Below are 23775 nucleotides of genomic sequence, written 5' to 3'. Positions count from 1 at the left end.
TATAAAAGGAGAAAGACCCGAAGAATGATACAGAAAAGAAACTGGGGCACCTGGGTGGCTCAGTCATTAAGCATCTGCCTTCAGCTCAGGTCATGGTCCCAGGGTCCTGGGTTTGAGCCCACATGGGGCTCCCTGCTACGCAGGAAGCCTGCTTCTCCCTCTCCCACTCCCCCTGCTTCTGTTCCCTCTTTCGCTGTGTCTCTCTCTGTCAAATAAATAAAATATTTATAAAAAAAAGAAATTTACAGGGACAATCTATAAAAACAAGGTCTTCACAGGCAACATGATGACAATTAATTCATATCTTCCAATAATCACTCTCACCGTGAATGGCCTAAATGCTCCCATAAAACGGCACAGGGTTGCAGATTGGATAAAAAGACAGGACCCATCCATATGCTGTCTATAAGAGAATCATTTTGAACCTAAAGATACATCCAGACTGAAAGTGAAGGGATGGAGATCCATCTTCCATGCCAACGGACCTCAAAAGAAAGCTGGGGTAGCAATTCTTATATCAGACAAATTAGATTTCAAACTAAAGTCTGTAATAAGAGACCCAGAAGGACACTATATCATTCTTAAAGGGTCTATCCAACAAGATCTAACAACTGTAAATATCTACACCCCCAACATAGGAGCAGCCATCTACATAAGCCAACTGTAAACCAAAATAAAGAGTCATATTAATAACAATACTTTAATTGTAGGAGACCTCAATACGCCACTCTCAGCAATGGAAAGATCATCTAAGCAGAAAATCAACAAAGAAACAAGAGCTTTGAATGACACACTGGACCAGATGGACCTCACAGATATATGCAGAACATTCCACCCTAAAATAACAGAATACTCACTCTTATCGAGCACACATTGAAGTTTCTCCACAAAAGACCACATACTGGGTCACAAATCAGGTCTCAAATGATACCAAAAGATCGAGATTATTCCCTGCATATTCTCAGACCATAATGCTTTAAAACGAACTCAATCACAAGAAAAAATTTGGAAGAAATTCAAACATTTGGAAGTTTAGACCACTCTGCTCAAGAAATGTTTGGGTCAACCAGGAAATCAAAGAACTTAAACAATTCATGGAAACCAATGAGAATGAAAACACATCGGTTCAAAACCTATGGGATACTGCAAAGGAAGCCCTAAGGGGGAAATACATAGCCATCCAAGCCTCACTCAAAAAAATAGAAAAATACCAAATTCACCAACTAACTCTACACCTTAAAGAACTAGAGAAAAAGCAACAAACGATGCCTAAGCCATGCATTAGAAGAGAAATAACTGAGATTACAGCAGAGATCAATGAATTAGAAAGCAGAAACACAGTAGACCAGATCAACGAAAGTAGTAGTTGGTTCTTTGAAAGAATTAATAAGATCGATAAACCACTGGCCAGACTTATCCAAAAGAAAAGAGAAAGGAACCAAATTAATAAAATTATGAATGAAAGGGAAGAGAGATCACGACTAACACCAAGGAAATAGAAACAATTAGAAATTATTATCAACAACTAAATGCCAATAAACTGAGCAATCTGGATGAAATGGATGCCTTCTTGGAAACCTATAAACTCTGAAGCCCGAAACAGGAAGAAATTGACAAACTGAAGAGGCCAATAATCAGTAAGGAGATTGAAGCAGTGATCAAAAACCTCCCCAAAAACAAGAGTCCAGGGCCTGATGGATTCCCCGGGGAATTCTACCATACATTCAAAGAAGAAATAATACCTATTCTCCTGATGCTGTTTTTAAAAAAAACAGAAACGGAAGGAAATCTTCCAGACTCAGTCTATGATGCCAGCATTACCTTAATCCCCAAACCAGGCAAAGACCCCATCAAAAAGGAGAATTTCAGACTGATATCCCTGATGAATATGGATTCCAAAATCCTCAACAAAATCCTAGCTAATAGGATCCAACAATACATTAAAAGGAACATCCACCACGACCAAGTGGGATTTATCCCCGGCATGCAAGCGTGGTTCAACATTTGCAAATCAATGAATGTGACAGAACACATTAATAAGAGAAGAGAGAAGAACCATATGGTCCTCTCAACTGATGCAGAAAAAGCATTTGACAAAATACAACATCCTTTCCTGATGAAAACTCTTCAGAGTATAGGGATAGAGGGAACATTCCTCAAGTTCATAAAATCCATCTATGAAAAACTCACAGCGAATATCATCCTCAATGGGGAAAAGCAGAGAGCCTTTCCCTTAAGATCAGGAACACATCAAGGATGCCCACTCTCGCCACTATTCTTCAACATAGTACTAGAAGTCCTAGCAACAGCAATGAGACAACAAAAAGAAATAAAAGGTATTCAAATTGGCAAAGAAGAAGTCAAACTCTCTTTTCAAAGATGACATGATACTTTATGTGGAACACCCAAAAGACTCCACCCCCAAATTACTAGAACTCATACAGCAATTCAGTAATGTGGCAGGATACAAAATCAATGCACAGAAATCAGTTGCTTTCTTACACACCAGCAAAGCAACTGTAGAAAGAGAGATTAGAGAAATGATTCCATTTACAATAGCACCAAAAACCGTAACCTACCTCGGAATATACCGAACCAAAGCCGTAAAGGATCTATACTCTAGGAACTACAGAATACTCATGAAAGAAATTGAAGACACAAAAAGATCAGAAAACATTCCATGCTCATGGATTGGAAGAATAATCATTGTTAAAATGTCTATGCTACCCAGAGCAATCTATACCTTCAAAGCCATCCCGATCAAAATTCCAATGACATTTTTCAACATGCTGGAAGAAACAGTGCTAAAATTTGTATGGAATCAGAAAAGACCCAGAATCACCAAGGAAATGTTGAAAAAGAAAAACAAAGCTGGGGGCATCACACTGCCCCATTTCAAGCTGTATTACAAAGCAGTGATCACCAAGACTGCATGGTACTGGCAGAAAAAGAGACATATAGACCAATGGAACAGAATAGAGAACCCAGATATGGACCCTCAACTCTATGGTCAAATAATCTTTGACAAAGCAGGAAAAAACATGCAATGGAAAAAAGACAGTCTCTTCAATAAATGGTGCTGGGAAAATTGGACAGCCACATGCAGAAGAATGAAATTCGACCATTCTCTAACACCATACACAAAGATAAACTGAAAATGGATGAAAGACCTCCATGTGAGACAGGAATCCATCAAAATCCTAGAGCAGAACACAGGCAGTAACCTCTTTGACATCGGCCACAGCAACTTCTTTCATGATACATCTCCAAAGGCTAGTGAAACAAAAGCAAAAATGAACTTTTGGGACTTCATCAAGATAAAAAGCTTCTGCACAGCAAAGGAAACAGTCAACAAAACAAAGAGGCAACCCACAGAATGGGAGAAGATATTTGCAAATGACACTACAGATAAAGGGCTGGTATCCAAGATCTATAAAGAATTATCAAACTCAACACCCAAAAAACAAATAATCAAGTCAAAAAATGGGCAGGAGACATGAACAAAAACTTCTCCAAAGATGACATACAAATGGCTAACAGACACATGAACAAATGTTCATCATCATTAGCCATCAGGGAAATTCAAATCAAAACCACAATGAGATACCACCTTACACCAGTTAGAATGGCAAAAATTGACAAGGCAAGAAACAAGAAATGTTGAAGAGGTTGTGGAGAAAGGAGATACACTCTATCCCTATTCACCCTCTTACACTGTTGGTGGGAATGCAAGTTGGTACAGCCACTTTGGAAAACAGTGTGGAGGTTCCTCAGAAAATTAACAATAGAGCTACCCTATGACCCAGCAATTGCACTCCTGGGTATTTACCCCAGAGACACAGATGTAGTGAAAAGAAGAGCCACATGCACCCCAATGTTCATAGCAGCAATGTCCACAATAGCCAAACTGTGGAAAGAGCCGAGATGCCCTTCAACAGATGAATGGATAAAGAAGATGTGGTCCACATATACAATGGAATATTACTCAGCCATCAGAAAAGATGAATACCCAACTTTTACATCAACATGGATGGGACTGGAGGAGATTATGCTAAGTGAAATAAGTCAAGCAGGGAAAGTCAATTATCATACGTTTTCACTTATTTGTGGAGCATAAGGAATAGCACGGAGGGCATCGGGAGAAGGAAGGGAAAAATGAAGGTGGGGAAATCAGAGGGGTAGATGAACCATGAGAGACAATGGACTCCGAGAAACAAACTGAGGGTTTTAGAGGGGAGGGGGGTGGGGGGATGGGCTAGCCCGATTATGGGTATTAATGAGGGCACATACTGCATGGAGCACTGGGTGTTATATGAAACAATGAATCGTGGATCACTACATCAAAAACTAATGATGTATTGTATGGTGACATAACACTATAAAATAAAATTAAAAAAAATAGATATAAGTAAAATGCCTGGAGATTTTAAAGCAATAATCATAATGATACCCACCAGGCTTGAGAAAAGAATAGAAGACTTCAGGGAGGCCCTTACCACAGAGATAAAGGCATTAATAAAAAGTCAGAAATGAAAAATGCAGTAAGTAAGATTTTTTTTTTTTAAAACTGAGATTCTAAAAAGACTGGATGTAATGACAACAAGGATAGAGGAAGCAGAGGAATGAATGAGTGATATAGAAAACAGAATAATGGCAAAAAATGAAGGTGAACAAAACAGAGAAAGAAGAATTATTGAGCACGAGAACAGACAGGGAACTCAGTGATTCCATCAAATGTAGTGACATTCGTATAGTAAGAATCCAACAAAAAAAGAGAGAAAAGGGGGCAGAAGGTTTATTTGAGGAAATAATAGATAAAAACTTCCCTAATCTAGGGAACGAAACAGACATCCAAATCCAGGAGGCACACAGAACTCTCACTAAAATCAACAAAAGCAGGCCAACACTAAGACATATTGTAGTAAAATTTGCAAAATATAGTATTAAAGAAAAAATCCTAAAAACAGTAAGACAGGTCCCTAACTTACAAGGGAAGACCTAAAAGGCTAGCTGCAGATCATTCCACAAAATTGGCAAGCCAGAAAGGAGTGGCATAATATATTCAACTTCCTGAATGGGAAAAATCTGCAGCAAAAAATACTCTATCCAGCAAAGCTATCATTCAGAATAGGAGAGATAAAGAGCTTCTCAGACAAACAAAAACTAAAGGAGTTTGTGACCACTAAACCAGTCCAGAAAAAAATATTAAAGGGGACTCTTTGGGAAGGAAAAAGTGACAAAGACTAAAAAGGAACAGAGAAAATCTCCAGAAAATGACAAAACAAGTAATAAAATAGCAGTAATAAAATTCATATCTATCAATAATTACTCTGAATGAAAATGGACTAAACACTCCAATCAAAAGACATAGGGTATAAGAATGGATTAAAAAAACAATACCCATCTATATGCTGCCTATAAGAGACTCATTTTAGACCTAAAAATACCTGCAGATTGAAAGTGAGGGGACGGAGAAATATTTCTCATGCAAATGAAAGTCAAAAGAAAGATGGAGTAACAATACTTGTATCAGACAAACTAGATTTTAAACCAAATGCCTTAAGAAGAGATGAAGAAGGGCACTATATCATAATAAAGGGGACTATCCAAGAAGATCAAACAATTAAACTTACGCCCCCAACATGGGAACACCCAAATATTATAGAACAATTAATAACAAACTAAAAGGCAGTAAATGATAATAATACAATAGTAGGCGACTTAAACATCCCACTTATAGCAATGGACAGATCACTTAAGCAGAAAATCAACAAGGAAACAATGGCTTTAAATGACACACTGGATCAGATGGACTTAACAGATATCCAACTTAAAGCAGCAGAATGCACATTCTTTTCAAGTGCACAGGGGACATTCTCCAGAATAGATCACACATTATATAAAAAAAAAAAATCAAGCCTCAACAAGTACAAAAAGACAGATCATACCTATTCTATGAAAACTGAAGTCAACCACAAGAAAAATTTGGAAAGACCACAAATACATGGATTTTAAACAACATGCTACTAACAAATGGGCCACCAGGGAAATCAAAGAAGAAGAAAAAACCATGGAAACAAATGAAAATGAAAACACAATGGTTCAAAACCTTTGGGATGCAGCAAAAGTGCTCATAAGAGGGAAGTATACAGCAATACAGGCCTACCTCAAGAAACAAGAAAAATCTCAAATACACAACCTAATCTTACACCTAAAGCAGCTAGAATAAGAACCATGAACGAAGCCAAAAGCTAGCAGAAGAAAGGAAATAATAAAGATTAAAGCAGAAATAAATGATACAGAAATTAAAATAACCGGTAAAACAGATTAATGGAACCAGCAGCTGGTTCTTTGAAAGAATTAATAAAATTGATAAACCCCAGCCAGACTTATCAAAAAGAAAAGAGAAAGGAACCAAATAAATGACAAATGAGAGAGGAGAAATCACAACTGACACCACAGAAATATAATTATAAGAGAATATTATGAAAAACTATATGCCAACAAATTGGACAACCTGGAAGAAGTGGGTAAATTCCTAGAAACAGAAACTACAAAAACTGAAACAGGAAGAAATATAAAATTTGAACAGACCATAACCAGCAAATAATTCAATCAGTAATCAAAAATCTGCCAACAAACAAAACTGCAGGTCCAGATGGCTTCCCAGGGGACTTTTACCAAACATTTAAAGAAGGGTTAATAACTACCTATTCTTCTCAAAATATTCCAAAACACAGCAATGGAAGGAAAATATCCAAACTCATTCCATGAGGACAGCACTTTCCAAAATAAAATCTAGTTTGTCTGATTCCAAAACAAGACAAAGACTCCACTAAAAAATAGAACTACAGGCTAATATCCTTCATGAACATGGATGCAAAAATTCTCAACAAGATACTAGCAAATTGAACCCAACAGTACATTAAAAGCAACATTCACCACAATCAAGTGGGATTTATTCCTGGGCTGCAAGGGTGGTTCAATATTTGTAAATCAATTAATGTGGCAAACCACATTAATAAAAGATAAGAACCATACGATCTTTTCAATAGATGCAGAAAAAACATTTGACAATGTACAACATCCATTCTTGATAAAAACCCTTAACAAAATATGGATAGAGGGAACATACCTCAACATAATAAAGTCCATATATAAAAAAAACACAGCTAATATCATCCTCAATGGGGAAAAACTGAGATTTTCCTCTAAGGTCAGGAACAAGATGGGGATGTCCACTCTAACCACCATTATTTAACACAGTAATGGAAGTCCTAGACACAGCAATCAGACAACAAAAAGAAGTAGAAGGCATCCAAATTGGTAAGGAAGAAGTCAAACTTTCACTATTTGCAGATGACACGATACTCTATATAGAAAACCCGGAAGACTCCACCAAAAAATTGCTAGAACTGATACACAAATTCAAGCAATTCACAGGATATAAAACCAATGTTGAGAAACCTGTTGCGTTTCTATACACCAATAATGAAGCAGAAAGAGAAATCAAGGAATCAGTCCCATTTATAATTGCACCCAAACCCATAAAATACCTAGGAATAAACATAAAAGATCTGTACTCTGAAAACTATAAAACACTGAAGAAAGAACCTGAAGATGACACAAAGAAATGGAAAAACATTCCATACTCATAGGAAGAATAAATATTGTTAAAATGTCCATGCTACCCAAAGCAATCTACATATTTAATGCAAGTCATATCAAAATACCTACAGCATTTTTCACAGAGCTAGAACAAATAATCCTCAAATTCGTATGGAACCACAAAAGACCCCTAATAGCCAAAGCAATCCTGGAAAAGAAAAGCAAAGCTAGAGGCATCACAATTCTGCACTTCAAGCTATGTTACAAACCTGTAGTCATCAAAACAATACGGAACTGGCACAAAAACAGAGACCCAGATCAATGGAACAGAAGAGAGAACCCAGAAATGGACCCAACTAATCTTCAACAAAGCAGGAAATGCAATGGGAAAAAGAGAGTCTTTTCAGCAAATGGTGTTGGGAGAATTGGACAACCACATGAAAAAGAATGAAACTGGACCACTTTCTTACACAAGAATAAACTCAAAAACGGATGAAAGACCTAAATATGAGACAGGAAACCATTAAAATCTTAGAGGAGAACACATGCAGAATCCTCTTTCTCCTCAGCCATAGCAACTTCTTACTAGACACATCTCTGGAGGCAAGGGAAACAAAAGCAAAAATGAACTATTGGGACTAATAGACATGAAAAGATGCTCAACATCACTCATCATCAGGGAAATACAAATCAAAACCAGGATGAGATAACATCTTATACCTACCAGAATGGCTAAAACTAACAACAGAGGAATTAACAGATGTTGGCAATGATGCAGAGAAAGGGGAACTCTTACATTGTTAGTGGGAATGCAAACTTGTGCAGCCACTCTGGAAAACAGTATGGAGGTTCCTCAAAAGTTAAAAATAGAACTACCCTAATGACCCAGCAATTGCACTACTAGGTATTTGCCCAAAGGATACAAAAATACTGATTTAAAGGAGGACATGCACCCAATGTTTATAGCAGCATTACCAACAATAGCCAAACTATGGGAAGAGCACAAATGTCCATCAACTGATGAATGGATAAAGAAGATGGTGTGTGTGGAATACTACCCACCCAATCAAAAAGAATAAAATGAATAAAATCTTACCATTTGCAATGCCGTTGATGGAGCTAGAGTGTATTATGGTAGAGAAAAAAGTCAGAGAAACAAATAGCATATGATTTCACTCATAGATGGAATTTAAGAAACAAACAGATGAACATAGGAGAAGGGGACAAAAAATAAAAGAGGGGGAGGCAAACCATAAGAGACTCTTAACTCTAGAGAACAAACTGAGGGTTGATGGAGAGGAGGTGGGCAGGTGATGGGCTAAATGGGTGATGGATATTAAGGACTGCACCTGTTGTGATGAGCGCAGGGTATTATTTTTAAGTGATGAATCACTAAAATTCTACTCCTGACACTAATGTTACACTATACCTTAACTAACTAGAATTTACATAAAAACTTGAAACAAACACAAAAAAGGAAAAAAAAATTGTATCATGAATTTTATTAATATATACTACATACTATATATTTAGTTATATATTAGTATTTGGTAATAAATTACTAATATCTTTAGTAAATTACACATATTATAATTATATAATACATGTTTTATATGTTTATATATAATGAAATATTACACAGCCATAAAATGGATGAGATTTTGCTATTTGCAACAACATGGACTGACCTATAAAATGTTATTCTAATTGAAATAAATCAGACTGAGAAAGACAAATACCATATGATTTCACTCTTATCTGGAGTCTAATGAAAAAAAAACGAATGAATAAACAAGGAAAAAACAGAATCAGACTTATAAATAGAGATCAAACTAATGGTTGTCAGTGGTAAGGGGAGTAAGGTGATGTGATGGACAAAATGGATGAAGGGAAGTGGGAGATACAGGCTTCCAGTTATGGAATAAACAAGTCATGGGAATAAAAGGTATAGCATAGCGAATATGGTCAGTGATGTTGTAGCAGCACTGTATGGGAAGAGAGGGTAGCTACATTTGTGGGGAGCACAGCATAATGTATATGGAAGTTGAACTGCTTTGTTGTACACCTGAAACTAATGTAACATTGTGTGTCACCTATATTCAAAAAAATTTTTTAAGTGAAAACATATTTCTTGAGTTTTATAAGTGCCATACACTGTTCACATGAATCTGATCCTTATAACAGTCCTGAGGTATAAATACTATCATTATCCCTATTTTATAGATGGGGAAGCTGAGGTACAGAGAGATTAAGCAACTTAAGGTCATTCAGCTATTATGTAAAAGAGTTAGTATTTGAACCCAGCCTATGTTCTCAACTACCATATAACAGTGTATTGTTAGAATGCATCTTCCTGGTTAAGTGAACTGTTTGGCTGCCTTGGAAGTACCTTTCGTATATACTATTTCTATACTATATGAAAGTAAACTTCAGTTGTACACTTACAGTTTTACAAATTCAAAATCAAGTCAAAGATAAGGCAATATGATATCCATGAAAAGTCATTAAATTAAAGAGACTAAAAGGTGAAAGTAAACTTAACGTATTTTAATGTCTTAAGCACATTTTTGGTCATATACTTAAAACTACAGTGCATTTGCATAGCATAGGATAAAGAATAAAAAGTCTAAAATATGTGATCTGTAAAAAGAAAAATTAAAATTGCTTAACAATTGATCACGTCCTTTGTTAATGTCTAAAGATTAAATTGATTTTAGTATTACACTTGAATACATGATTTTTATATTTTCTACTCTGAATAAGAAATTTGTATTTATTTGGTATATTTTTGTCAAACAAATTTGTTTTTATGAATTAAAATTCTGACTAATCATAATACAAAAAAATTGCTGAAAAATTAAAAATATTTTGAGAATTATATTATCTTATTAAACAATGCCTACAATCTCCTAAACAGGGTATTTTCTTTAACAAAAACTACAAAATGAATTTTATGTATTATACTTTACTGAATGCAACACAGTAACTGAATAGTATTTAACGTAAAGTACCATAGTATTTGTCAACCTTGAATTACACCATAAAAAGTTACAAAATTCTACCTGTTCTTAATGGAAAGAAAGTAGAAGTTGGTGCTGATTCAAGAATAGGTGAATTTGATCAGTTGATACTGAAAAGAGATAAAGATAAACTGAGTATGAGGATTAGTCAAGAAGTGAGAATATTCTCAGAAAGAATAACATAAAACCTTCATTAGCTAAAAGAGTACCTGAGCAAGTTTAAATTCTTTTATCTTCCCAGTTACTTAACTGGGAAAAATACCTTTGAAATCAGTAACATCCTTAAAAGGAAAATAAATCTTTACATATTGATTACTATGGCTAATGAAGAATGGAGTACACTAGATTTAGACATTAATTAAACCCAGTATTTAAAAGTAAAAAAGACTTAAATTTTACTAAAGAATTCCCATCTTTTCTCTAAAGCCATAATTTTGTAGTATGTCTTACAAACAAGCTAATTTGCTCATGAATATCTTTAAAATGCATTTCTTTGTTAAAAAAACTAAATAAATCACAATACTTCACATCATTTACTTTCTATAAATTTCATTTTATTACCTTTGAGGAATGAGTGTAACCCACAAAGTCTCACTGGTATGTATTTTGATTATGTTTGATTTACTCAGGTGCAACTGCATTAGTAACAGTGCTTACCAACATTTGTCTTCCAGTGATTCTTCCAATAAGAAGAGCAATGAGTTTAGTTCATAATTTTGTCATTACAGTCTCAAATTTTAAGCCAAGTGAAGGCATTTGGTTCCACTCAGCTGGACATACTAATTATATGCCTGTCATTTATATAATGAGACCAGTCTAGATGTATTTGTCTACTTAAGTAATTGTTTTAAGGGAAAACTGATAACAATGAAACCTGCTTAATAATTAAATAACAAATTTATACAGTATTTAGAATTTACTCTTCCTAAATACTATTTTACTTTTTGATTTCTACAATCAGCACATAGATGATCATTAACAGCTCAACACTATTAGTATAAATATGAGAAATCTATAACATAGCTAAGCTAACCCAGATACATGAGCATTCAGACAGAATAGTAAAAAATGTTCTCTCAGGAATCCTAATTGAGACTAATTCTTCTGAAGATGCTTTTTTTTTTTAAAGTAGGAATGCTGTCAAATTCCATACTATCCTCCCTTAATAGGTGGAATTCTTATACCATTTGAAAGTATTCATCATTTTCAGTTTTTGGTGTTTGACCTGGGAAATAATGAAATTTTTCTGTGAAGAAACAATTCTGTAAATTCTTAAAACCTGTTCTATTGTGTTCAAGATAAATTTTATTCAAAAGGTTCAGGAAAAAAGACAAAACTCTTAAAAGAGATTTAGAAGTAAAAGTTGTGTAAGGGAAGAGAATTATTATGTAACATTGTAAGCTAAAAATATTTGCTTATAACCAGGGAGCTTTGAAAGAGGAAAATAAATGAGCCGGGAAAAGGTTTGGATACTTAAATACATGGCATATACTCCTTTTTTTTTCTGACTTGAAAATTTAAAAAAATTAAGAGAAAGGGAAAGGGTGGTTTAAAGCCTTCTGTGATATTAGACTAGTTCTGTTTCAGGAGACAGACAAGCTAATTACCAAGAGCAGAACAACTTGCCACCAGTTCTGATACCATGACTCTCAATTAGGGCAAAAGCAGGAAAATACCCTATTAAAGACTTTTAATGTCCAAGTTACAAATTATTCCTGAAAGTCTATGAACAGGCCCAAAACATAAGACAAAAAGGAGGAAAAAAGAAGCCAAACTTTAAGTAAGAAAGTGAAAAAACCAAACAAACATGAACTTCCCTTTTTTTTCTGGAACAGGACTAAGTATAAATAATAAATTCAAGCTTTTCTCTTTCAGTTAAACTTCCTGATGTAAGCCTCAGTACTGAGACTAAAAAAACCAAAGCCAGTGTATTTGTCTATATTGCTGGCTTTGCATTTATAAATTGATTAAGACATATTAAAGATTAGCAAAATAATTTTATCACAGAAAAAAGTGAGAAAGCTGAAGTTGGAGAGAGCTTTAAAGAAAAATCCAGTTTGCTTAAACTGTCATATGTTTTATCAACATGTACACAGGACAGGTGTTTTTCTACATACATGCAAAATCTGGACCATTGAGGGTGTTCAACTTGTATGGGATCTTTTCTAAACTCTTTAGACTACCCCCCCCCCATTTTCTAATAGAAACCAAGACCTAACAAATTATGAAACTTGTTCAAGGTCAAAGAATTAATTGCAAGGAATTCTGTAGACTCTTGGGCCAATACTTTTTCCTCTATAACAGTATTCTTCCTAAATTTACTATAAAGTCAAGCTGGAAATTGATTCTTATAACATTAAATACAAGAACTGAAAACTAAATAAAAAACTTGTTAAAATTTTTTTTTTCTTTTCAGTATCATGACACCTTAAGATATAGTGCTTTAAAACCTTTTATTTTTCATTTACTAGTGGGTAAAATGTTTTTGAGAAAGTTTGTTTTTTTAAGTTAGAAAATGTGACTGTAGAAACAAAACTGGATGTAGGGTTTTTTAAATTTTTATTTATTATATTTAATTTATTTTTATTTATTATTTACTCAGTACTGCTAAGCATAATGTACATATATGTGAGTTCTAGGAAGAGAAATGGTAAGCCATGATTCAGTTCCTCATATCGGACAAGAAATGTTAAAGTTATTCAGGCTATAATTAACCCTAAGAAGCAGCAGAGGGCAGAGTTAAGATGGTAGAGGAATAAGGGACCCTAATTTCGTCTGATCCCTGGAATTCAGATAGTTATCAGATCATTCTGAACACCTGCAAAATTAACCAGAGATCTGAGAAAAGAATTGCTGCAATTCTATGAATAGAAAAGCGACCACTTTTTGCAAGATAGGAGGTGTGGAGACGGGAATCCAAGGCGATATATCAGAAGATAAACCGCAGGGGGAGGGAGCCTCCATAAGCCTGCTACTTAAAAGCGCTATAAGCAGTGGAGCGCAAAATTGGAACTTTCAGAAGACTGATCCGAAGGTGCTCAGGAGGTAAAGTGGGGCAGAATATATGTGGGACAGTGTGGTCTTAGGATCCCTGGTGTCACAAAAAGAACAGAGGTGCCTGAGGGTAGGTAAGTTCCCATGCATTGGAGCAGGGAAGCTGGCTGCAAACAGCAAGTCTAGGCACCAGCTTTCTGCTCCCTGTTGCCATAAACTGTGAACAGCTGCACGGTCTGGCGACTGCTCTCCAAGCAGGGGACCAAGAAAAGGCAGAAGCGCTCGGAGAACCCCCTCCCTAACCTGGGTAGAACAGCATGGGTCCGCTGCAGGAGTCTGTCAAGTTTAGACACTGAAAAAATGGGGTCACAGCCCTGAGATAAAAATGCTAGTTCACAGTCTGGGTGAACACAGAGTTCAGATGGAAACCAGGGAGACAAGAGTGATTGACTGCTTTTCTGTGAGGCTCAATGAAGAGTAGGGGGGGCACGAACTTTTAGCTCCAGGGTTAGAGATCAGGGCACTGCCATTTTCATCCACCCCCATTGGTGCTGAAAGCCTTCAGGGAGCAAAACAGTGACGCACAGTGCAATCCAGAGCCGCTTACACTGAGCATGGCCCCTTGGCAAGGGGAGTGCAATTCCACCAGGGGAAAGACACCTGAGAATCAGCACAACAGGCCCCTCCCCCAGAAGACCAGCAGAAATATTCAGCTAATACCAAGTTTACTGATAATAGAGAACTGCAAAACTTCAGCTCCTAAGGAAAACCGTTTATACCATTCATGTTTTTTTCTTATTTTTCTTATTATTCTTTAGGCTTTCAGTTTTACATTTTTTTTCCTTTTCAGTTATTTTCTTATTTTATCAATTCTTAAAGTTTTTAAATTTTTATTTTCACATTTATGCTTTATATATATATTTCATTTTTGTATTTTCACTGTATTCAATTTTATTTTTGTATATATATCAGTTTTTTTTTTCCTTCCTATTTTGGGATCTTGTTTCTTCTAACAAAAGGACCAAAATAAAACCAGGATCTAGTTTATTGTTGTGTTCTGTTCTACTTCTTATTTGAATTTTTTCTCTCTCTTTTTCTGTTTTCTTCTGATTTGTTTAGTGTGTTTTTTTCTGGTGCTGTTGTTGCTATTTTTGTATTTTCTCTCTTTCACCTATTCTTTTCTGACATAACAACAAGATGGAATAACTCACCCCAAAAGAAAGAACGGGGGCAATACGGCCAGCAATTTAATCAATACGGGTATAAGTAAAATGTCAGAACTAGAATTCAAAACAATGATAATAAAGATACTGGCTAGGCTTGAGAAAAGCATAGAAGACATTACAGAATCCCTTACTGGAGAAATAAAAGAACTAAAACCTAATCAGGACAAAATAAAAAAGGCTATTACTCAGATGCAATAAAAAATGGAGGATCTAACTGCTAGGATAAATGAGGCAGAAGAGTCAGTGATACAGAAGACAAAATGATGGAGAATTAGGAAGCTGAGAAAAAGAGAGATAAACAGCTATTGGATCACAAAGGGTGGATTCAAGAGATCAGATATACCATAAAGCAAAACAGAATTAGAATAACTGGGGTCCCAGAGTAAGAGGAAAGAGAGAGGTGGACAAAAGGTTTATTTAAACAAATTATAGCTGAGAACTTCCCTAATCTGGGGAAGGAAACAGGCATTCAAATCCGGGAGGCCCACAGAATCCCCTCCAAAATCAATAAAAATAGGTCAACACCTTGATACATAATAGTGAAGCTAGCAAATTTCGGAGGTAAAGAGAAAATCCTGAAAGGAGCTCCAGGCAAGAGGTCCTTAACCAACAAGGGTAGTAACATAAGGATGGCAACAGTCCTGTCCACAGAGACCTGGCAGGCCAGAAAGGACTGGCATGATATATTCAAGGTGCTAAATGAGAAAAATACGCATGTAAGAACACTTTATCTAGCAAGGCTGTCATTCCGAATAGAAGGACAGATAAAGAGCTTCCAGGACAAACAGAAACTAAAAGAATTTGTGATGACTAAACCAGCCCTGCAAGAAATATTAAAGGGGATTGATTCTGTAAGCGAAAAGAGAGCCCAAAAGTAACACAGACCCTAAAAGAATGGAGACAATCTATAGAAACTGACTTTACAGGTAATACAATGGCACTAAATATGTATCTTCCAATAATTCTTTTGAATGTAAATGGAGTAAATGCTCCTATCAAAAGACACAGGGTAGCAAATTGGATAAAAAAAGAAGACCCATCCATATGCTGTCTACAAGACTCATTTTAGACCCAAAGACACCTCCAGATTGAAAGTGAGGGGGTTAAGAACCATTTATCATGCTAATGGACAACAAAAGAAAGCTGGAGTAGCCACCCTAATATCAGACAAACTAGATTTTAAACCAAACACTGTAGTAAGAGATGAAAAAGGACACTATATCATAATAAAAGTCTACCCAACAAGAAGATACAACAATTGTAAATATTTATGCCCCTAACTTGGGAGCAGCCAATTATGTAAGCCAATTAATAACAAAATTAAAGAAACGCATTGATAATAATAATAGTAGGGGACTTTAACACTGCACTCACAGCAATGGACAGATCATCTAAGATCAACAATGACACACTGGACCAGATGGACTTCACAGATATATTCAGAGCATTCCATCTTTTTTATTATTATTATTATGTTATGTTAATCACCATACATTACATCATTAGTTTTTGATGTAGTGTTCCACGATTCACCGCTTGCGTACAACACCCAGTGCTCCATGCAGAATGTGCCCTCCCCAATACCCATCACCAGGCCAACCCATCCCCCCACTCCCTCCCCTCTAGAACCCTCAGTTTGTTTTTCAAAGTCCACAGTCTCCCATGGTTCATCTCCCCCTCCGATTTCCCCCCCTTCATCCTTCCCCTCCTATCTTCTTCTTCTTCTTTTTTTTAACGTATAATATATTATTTGTTTCAGAGGTACAGGTCTGTGATTCAACAGTCTTACACAATTCACAGTGCTCACCATAGCACATACCCTCCCCAATGTCTATCACCCAGCCACCCCATCCCTCCTACCCCCACCACTCCAGCAACCCTCAGTTTGTTTCCTGAGATTAAGAATTCCTCATATCAGTGAGGTCATATGATACATGTCTTTCTCTGAATGAATTATTTCCATCTTAAAGCAACAGAATACACATTCTTCTCGAGTACACATGGAACATTCTCCAGAATAGATCACATAGTGGGGTCTCAACCAATACCAAGAGATTGGGATTATTCCCTGCATATTTTCAGACCATAATGCTTTAAAACTTGAATATAATCTCAAGTGAAAATTTGGAAGGAACACAAATACATGGAGGTTAAAGAACATCCTACTGAAGAATGAATGGGTCAACCAGAAAATTAAAGAAGAATTTAAAAAATTCATGGAAACAAATAAAAATGAAAACACAACTGTTCAGAACCTTTGGGATGCAGCAAAGGTGGTCCTAATGGGAAGTACATAGCAATACAGGCCGTTCTAAAAAACAGGAAAAGTCTCAAATACACAACCTAACCTTACAACTAAAGGCGCTGGAGAAAGACTGCAAATAAAGCCTAAATCCAGCAGGAGAAAAGAAATAATAAAGATTAGAGCAGAGATCAGTGAAACAGAAATCAAAAGAACAGCAGAACAGATAAATGAAACTAGGAGCTGGTTCTTTGAAAGAATTAACAAGATCGATAAACACCCCATCAGATTTATCAAAAAGAAAAAAGAAAGAACTGAAATAAATAACATCATAAATAAAGAGGAGATCGTAACCAACACTGAAGAAATACAATTATAAGAGCATATTATGAGCAAGTATATGCCAACAAATTAGGCAATCTGGAAGAAATGGATGCATTCCTAGAAACATATAAATTATCTGCACTGAAACAGGAAGAGATAGAAAACCGGAACAGAGCCATAACCAGCAAAGAAATTGAATCAGTAATCAAAAATTTCCCAACAAACAAGAGTCCAGGACCAGATGGCCTCCCAGCGAAATTCTACTAAACATTTAAAGAAAAATTAATACCTATTCTTCTGAAGGTGTTTCAAAAAACAGAAATGGAAGGAAAACTTCCAAACTGCTTCTATGAGGCCAGCATTACCTTGATCTCCAAACCAAAGACCCCATCAAAAAGGAGAATTACAGAACCATATCCCTGATGAACACAGATGCAAAAAATTCTCACCAAGATACTAGCTAATAGGATCCAACAGTACATTAAAAGGATTATTGGGGTGCCTGGGTGGCTCAGTGGATTAAGCGTCTGCCTTTGTCTCAGCTCATGATCTCAGGGTTCTGGAATCAAGCCCTGCATTAGGCTCCCTGCTCAGTGGGGAGTTTGCTTCTCTCTCTCCCTCTGCCCCTTCCCCCTGGCTTATGCTCTCCCTCTCTCTCAGATAAATAAATGAAATCTTTAAAAAAAAAAAAAAAAGATTATTCATCACAACCAAGTGGGATTTATTCCTGGGCTGCAAGGGTGGTTCAACAACCTCAAATCAATATCATACACCACATTAATAAAAGGACAAGAACCATATGATCCTCTCAATAGATGCAGAAAAAGCATTTGACAAAATATAGCATCCTTTCTTGATTAAAACTCTCCACAGTGTAGGGATAGAGGGAACATACCTCAAAATCATAAAAGCCATCTATGAGAAGCCCACAATGAACATCATTTTTAATGGGGAAACAGTGAGAGCTTTTCCCTTAAGGTCAGGAACATGACAGGGATGTCCAATCTCACCATTCTTTAACAGTTTGGAAGTACTAGCCTCAGCAATCAGACAACAAAAAGAAAAAAAAAAAAGGCATCCAAATTGGCAAGAAACAAGTCAAAGTTTCACTCTTTGCAGACAATATGATACTATATGTAGAAAACCCAAAAGACTCCATAAACAAATTGCTAGAACTGATACATGAATTCAGCAAAGTTGCAGGATAGAAAATCAACACACAGAATCAGTTGCATTTCTATACACTAACAATGAGACAGAAGAAAGAGAAATTAAGGACTCAATCCCATTTACAATTGCACTGCCAATATCCTCTAGTACTTTGTCATTAGCTCACCCCAGGCCTTAAAAACCCTCCCACCCTTTACCTCAGGGGAGTTGGAATTCAGACTGAGTTGTTCTGCCCTCTCTCTTTTTTGCAATACTCTTCAATAAGGTTTTCCTTGTCTTTTAAACTTTGATGCAATCTTTGCTTTGACACCCACCACCTTTTCACCCTAAAAAGGCATCTCATTCCTTTGTAGCAGTGGCTTTCAAACTTTCATGTATTTCTGAATCACCTACAGGGCTTCTCAGAACACGGTTTCTGAAGTAGTAGGCCAGGGTTCAGTTTTCATATATTTCCAACAAGTCTCCAGATAAGCCATGGCTGGTCCAGAGACCATATTTTGGCCTAAATTTTCCACAAACTGTCCTAACCTTCTGAAGCCCCTGGAGGCTCGAGCACATTTGCTGTAATGAGGTCATTTCTGGAGCTGATGGAGATGTGTTCTTCCTCACAATCTTCTCACTCTCCCCTTTTAAAAATTTTTTTATGTTAATTCCAGTACAGTTAACATACACTGTCATTTTTGTTCCAAGTGAACGAGATAGTGATTCAACAATTCTGTACATCACTCAGTGCTCATCATGGTAAGTGTACTCCTTAATCTTCATCAAATATTTCAGCCATCTCTCTACCTACCTCCCCTCTGATAACCATCATTCTTTTTAAAAGATTTTATTTATTTGAGAGAGAGAGAGAGAGAGAAACAGCATGAGAGGGGAGAGGGTCAGAGGGAGAAGCAGGCTCCCCACTGAGCCGGAAGCCTGATGTGGGACTCCATCCCAGGACTCCAGGATCATGACCTGAGCCGAAGGCAGTCACCCAACCAACTGAGCCACCCAGGCGCCCCTGATAACCATCATTTGTTCTCTATAGTGAAGAGTCTGTTTCTTGGCTTGTCTCTCTTTTATTTTTCCTTTGATCATGTTTTGTTTCTTCAATTCCACATGAGTGAAATCAGATGGTATTTGCCGTTTTCTGACTTATTTCGCTTAGCATTATAATTTCTAGCTGCATCCATGGTGTTGCAAATGGGAAGATTTCATTCTTTTTATGGCTGAATAATATTCCACTGCATATATAAACCACATCTTCTTTATCCATTCATCTATTGATGGTCACATGGGTTGCTTCCATAAATTGGCTAGTGTAAATAACGCTGCAATAAATAGAGGGGTGCATGTATTCCTTCAAATTAGTGTTTTGTACTTCTTGGTAAAATGCCATTACTGGATTGTAAAGTACTTCTATTTTTAACTTTCTGAGGAACCTCTATATTGTTTTCCACAGTGGCCACACCAGTTTACATTGGCACCAACAATGCACAAGTGCTCCTTTTTTTCTACAGCCTCACCAACACCTGTTGTTTCTGGAGTTGATTTTAACTATTCTGACAGGTGTGAGGTGACAGCTCATTGTAGTTTTGATTTGCATTTCCCTGATTTTAAGTGATACTGAGAATCTTTTCATGAGTCCATTGGCCATCTGTATGTCTTCTTTGGAGAAATATCTGTTCATGTCATCTGTCCATTTTTAAATTGGATTGTTTGTTTTTCGGGTGTTGAGTTGTAGAAGTTCTTTATATATTTTAGATAGGAGCCCTTTATAGAATGTCATATGCAAATATCTTCACACATTCCATAGGTTGCCTTTTAGTTTTGTTCACTGTTTCCTTCACTATGCAAAAGCTTTTTATTTTGATGTAGTCCCAGTGTTTTATTTTTGCTTTTGTTTCCCTTGTCTCAGGAGACATATAATGTAGCAGATGTCAGAAAAATTACCACTTGTGCCCTCTAGGATTTTTATGGATTTGGCTCTCACATTTAGGTCTTTAATCCATTCTGGATTTATGTTAGTCTATTGTGAAACAAAGAGGTCCAGTTTCATTATTTTGCATGCTGCTGTTAGGCTTTCCCAACTCCATTTGCTAAAGAGACTATCTTTTTCCCACTGTATACTCATTCCTCCTTTGTTAAAAATTAATTTATCATGTAACTGTGGGTTTATTTCTGGGCTTTCTATTTGTTCCATTGATCTGTGTGTCTTTTTTTGGGTCAGTACCATACTGTTTTGATTACTATAGCTTATAATATAAATTGAAGCCTGGAATTATTTCTTTTTCAAGAATGCTTTGGATTAGGGAAATGTAAATCAAAACTACAATGACATATCACCTCGCACCTGTAAGAATGTCTAAAATAAAAAAAAAGAAACAACAGATGTTGGCAAGGATGTGGAGAAAAAGGAACACTTGTGCACTGTTTGTGGGAATGCAAACTGGTGCAGCCACTGTGGAAAAGTTAAAAATAGAACTACCTCAAAAAAGTTAAAAATAGAACTACCATATGATCCATTAATGACACTACTGGCAATTTACCCCAAAAATACAAGAACACTAATTCGAATGGATACATTCACCCCTATGTTTATCGCAGCATTTACACTAGCCAAATTATGGAAGCAACCCAAGCATTCAGTGATAGATGAATGGATAAAGAAGATGTGGGGTGTATGTAGAATTTTATTCAGTAGTAAAGAAGAATGAAATCTTGCCATTTGCAACAACATGGATTGAGCTTGAAAGTACAATGCTAAGAGAAGTCAGTCAGGGAAAGATAAATACCAAATGATTTCACTCATGTGTGGAATTTAAGAAAGGAAACAACTGAGCAAAAATAAAAAAGAGAGCGAGAGAGAGACATGGAGACAAACCAAGAAACATACTCTTAACTACTGAGAACTGATGGTTTACCAGAGGGTAAGAATGTGAGGCAATGGATGAATAGGTGATGGGGATTGAGTGTACTTGTCATGATGAACACTGGGTGATGTATGAAATTGTTGAATCACTATATTGTACACCTGAAACTAATACAACACTGTATGTTACCTACACTGAAATAAAATAATTGAAAACTACTGTGTAGGTCTTTTTAGGCCTGCCTAGAGGAACCACAGAGATGGCAAGATCATTTGTCCAAGGTCATATGGTGATATTTATCTTTGAAATATAATATTAATAATAATAATAACAACAACAGTTATCATCACGTATTTGCTGGGAGTAATGGGGTACGTACTCCCATTAGTTATTTCATGTATTTCTTAAGATAACCCTATGAAATAGGTACCATTAGTTCCATTTTATAGATTGGGAAACTAAGGCTAATGGAGTTTAATTAGATTACCTAAAACCACATATTTCAGTAAGTGGCAGAGCAGGGGTTCAGACATAATTTTTTCTGATTCAGGACCCATATAGCATATCACTGTGCTGATGCTGAAAATTAAAAAAAAAAAAAATGCTGCCCTCATATACTTTTCTTTCTCTAGTCATAAATCATCATCATATTGTGCCAGCCTTAGAACTATGGGCTTTTTCCTATCTTAAAATAAACAAAATAGTGCCCTGACATTCAATGATGATAGAATAAAAAGACTGTTTTCACTGTTCAGGGTCTTTTGTGATAACATACAAATTTTAGGATTGTTTCTTGTAGATCTGTGAAAATACTGTTGGAATTTTGATAGGGATTGCATTAAATATGTATATTACTTTGCACAGTAGACATTTTAACAATATTTGTTCTTCCAACCCATGAACATGGAATGTCCTTCCATTTCTTTACGCCATCTTGAATTCCTTTTATCATTGTTTCATAGTTTTCAGAGTATAAATCTTTCATATCTTTGGTTTATTCTTAGATATTTCATTGTTTTTGGTGCAACTGTAAATGGAACTGTCTTCTCTTTTGGCTGCTTCATTATTGGTGTATAGAAATGCAACATATTTCTGTACATTGATTTTGTATCCTGCAACTTTCTTGAATTCATTTATCAGTTCTAGTAGTTTTGGGTACAGTCTTTCGGGTTTTCCATATATAGTATCATGTCATCTGCAAATAGTGAAAGTTTTACTTCTTCCTTACTGATTTGGATGCCCTTTTTCTTTTTGTTGTCTGATTTCTGTGGCTAGGACTTCTAGTACTATGTTGAATGTAGTGGTGAGAGTGGACATCCTTGTGTTATTCCTGATCTTTGGGGAAAAACTCAGTTTTTCACCATTGAGTATGATGTTCGCTGTGGGTTTTTCATATAAGGACTTTATTATGTTGAGGTATGTCTCCTCTAGACCTACTTTGTTGAGGGTTTTATCATGAATAGATGTTTAACTTCGTCAAATGCTTTTTCTGTGTCTACTGAAATGATCATATGATTTGTATCCTTTCTTTCACTGATGTGATGCATCACATTGATTGATTTACATATAGTGAACCACCCTTGGATCCAGAAAATAAATTCCATTTGATCGTGATGAATGATTTTTTTTAAGGTATTGTAGGAGTTGGTTTGCTAGTATTTTGTTGGGGATTTTTGCATCTATGTTCATCAGAGATACTGGCCTCTGGTTTTGTTTTATTGTGGTGACTTTATCTAGTTTTGTTATCTGGGTGATGAAGCCCTCAAAGAATGAATTTGGAAGTTTTGCTTCCTGTTCTATTTTTATAATATTTTTAGAAGAAAAGGAATAAACTTTTCTTTAAATGTTTCTTAGAAATCACCTGTGAAGCCCTCTGGTCCTGGAGTTTTATGATTATTGATTCAATTTCATTGCTGGTAATCAGTCTGTTCAAATTTTCAATTTCTTCCTGCTTCAGTTTTGGTAGGTTATGTGTTTCTAGGAATTTATCCATTTTTCCTAGGTTGTCCAATTTGTTGGCATATAATTTTTTGGGAATATTCTCTTACAACTGTATTTCTGTGGTGTTTTAGTTGTGATTTTGTTTGAGTCCTCTCTTTTTTTGATAAGTCTGGCTAGAGATTTATCAATTTTATTTATTTTTTCAAAGAACCAGGTCCTGGTTTCATTGATCTGTTCATGTTTCTGTATCATATATTTCTGCTTTAATCTTTATTTCCTTCCTTTTGCCAGTTTTGGGTTTTGTTTGTTCTTTTGGAGGCTCCTTTAGGTGTAGGTTAGGTTCTTTATATGAGATTTTATTTTGCTGCTTGAGGTAGGCATGTATTGTAATAAAG

General features: G+C 35.9%; 1 protein-coding gene across 3 annotated transcripts in view; it reads right to left on the bottom strand.

Moving 5' to 3' along the window:
* Positions 1-23775, bottom strand: part of CHM (CHM Rab escort protein) — a 206934-nt gene that overhangs the window by 23339 nt on the left and 159820 nt on the right. Inside the window, exon 13 of one of the 3 annotated variants that reach the window (XM_078064862.1) lies at positions 10671-10738. The exons of the other annotated variants lie outside the window; for them this stretch is intronic. Within the exon in view, the coding sequence (XP_077920988.1) occupies positions 10677-10738 (62 nt within the window). The 3' untranslated portion in view covers positions 10671-10676. Of the gene's footprint in view, positions 1-10670; positions 10739-23775 lie in introns of those variants that run through there. 3 annotated transcript variants of the gene reach the window in all.

The sequence above is a fragment of the Halichoerus grypus genome, chromosome X, assembly GCF_964656455.1.
Source record: "Halichoerus grypus chromosome X, mHalGry1.hap1.1, whole genome shotgun sequence".
NCBI classification, from domain to species: Eukaryota; Metazoa; Chordata; class Mammalia; order Carnivora; family Phocidae; genus Halichoerus; species Halichoerus grypus.
This window is presented reverse-complemented; position numbering and strand designations above follow the sequence as displayed.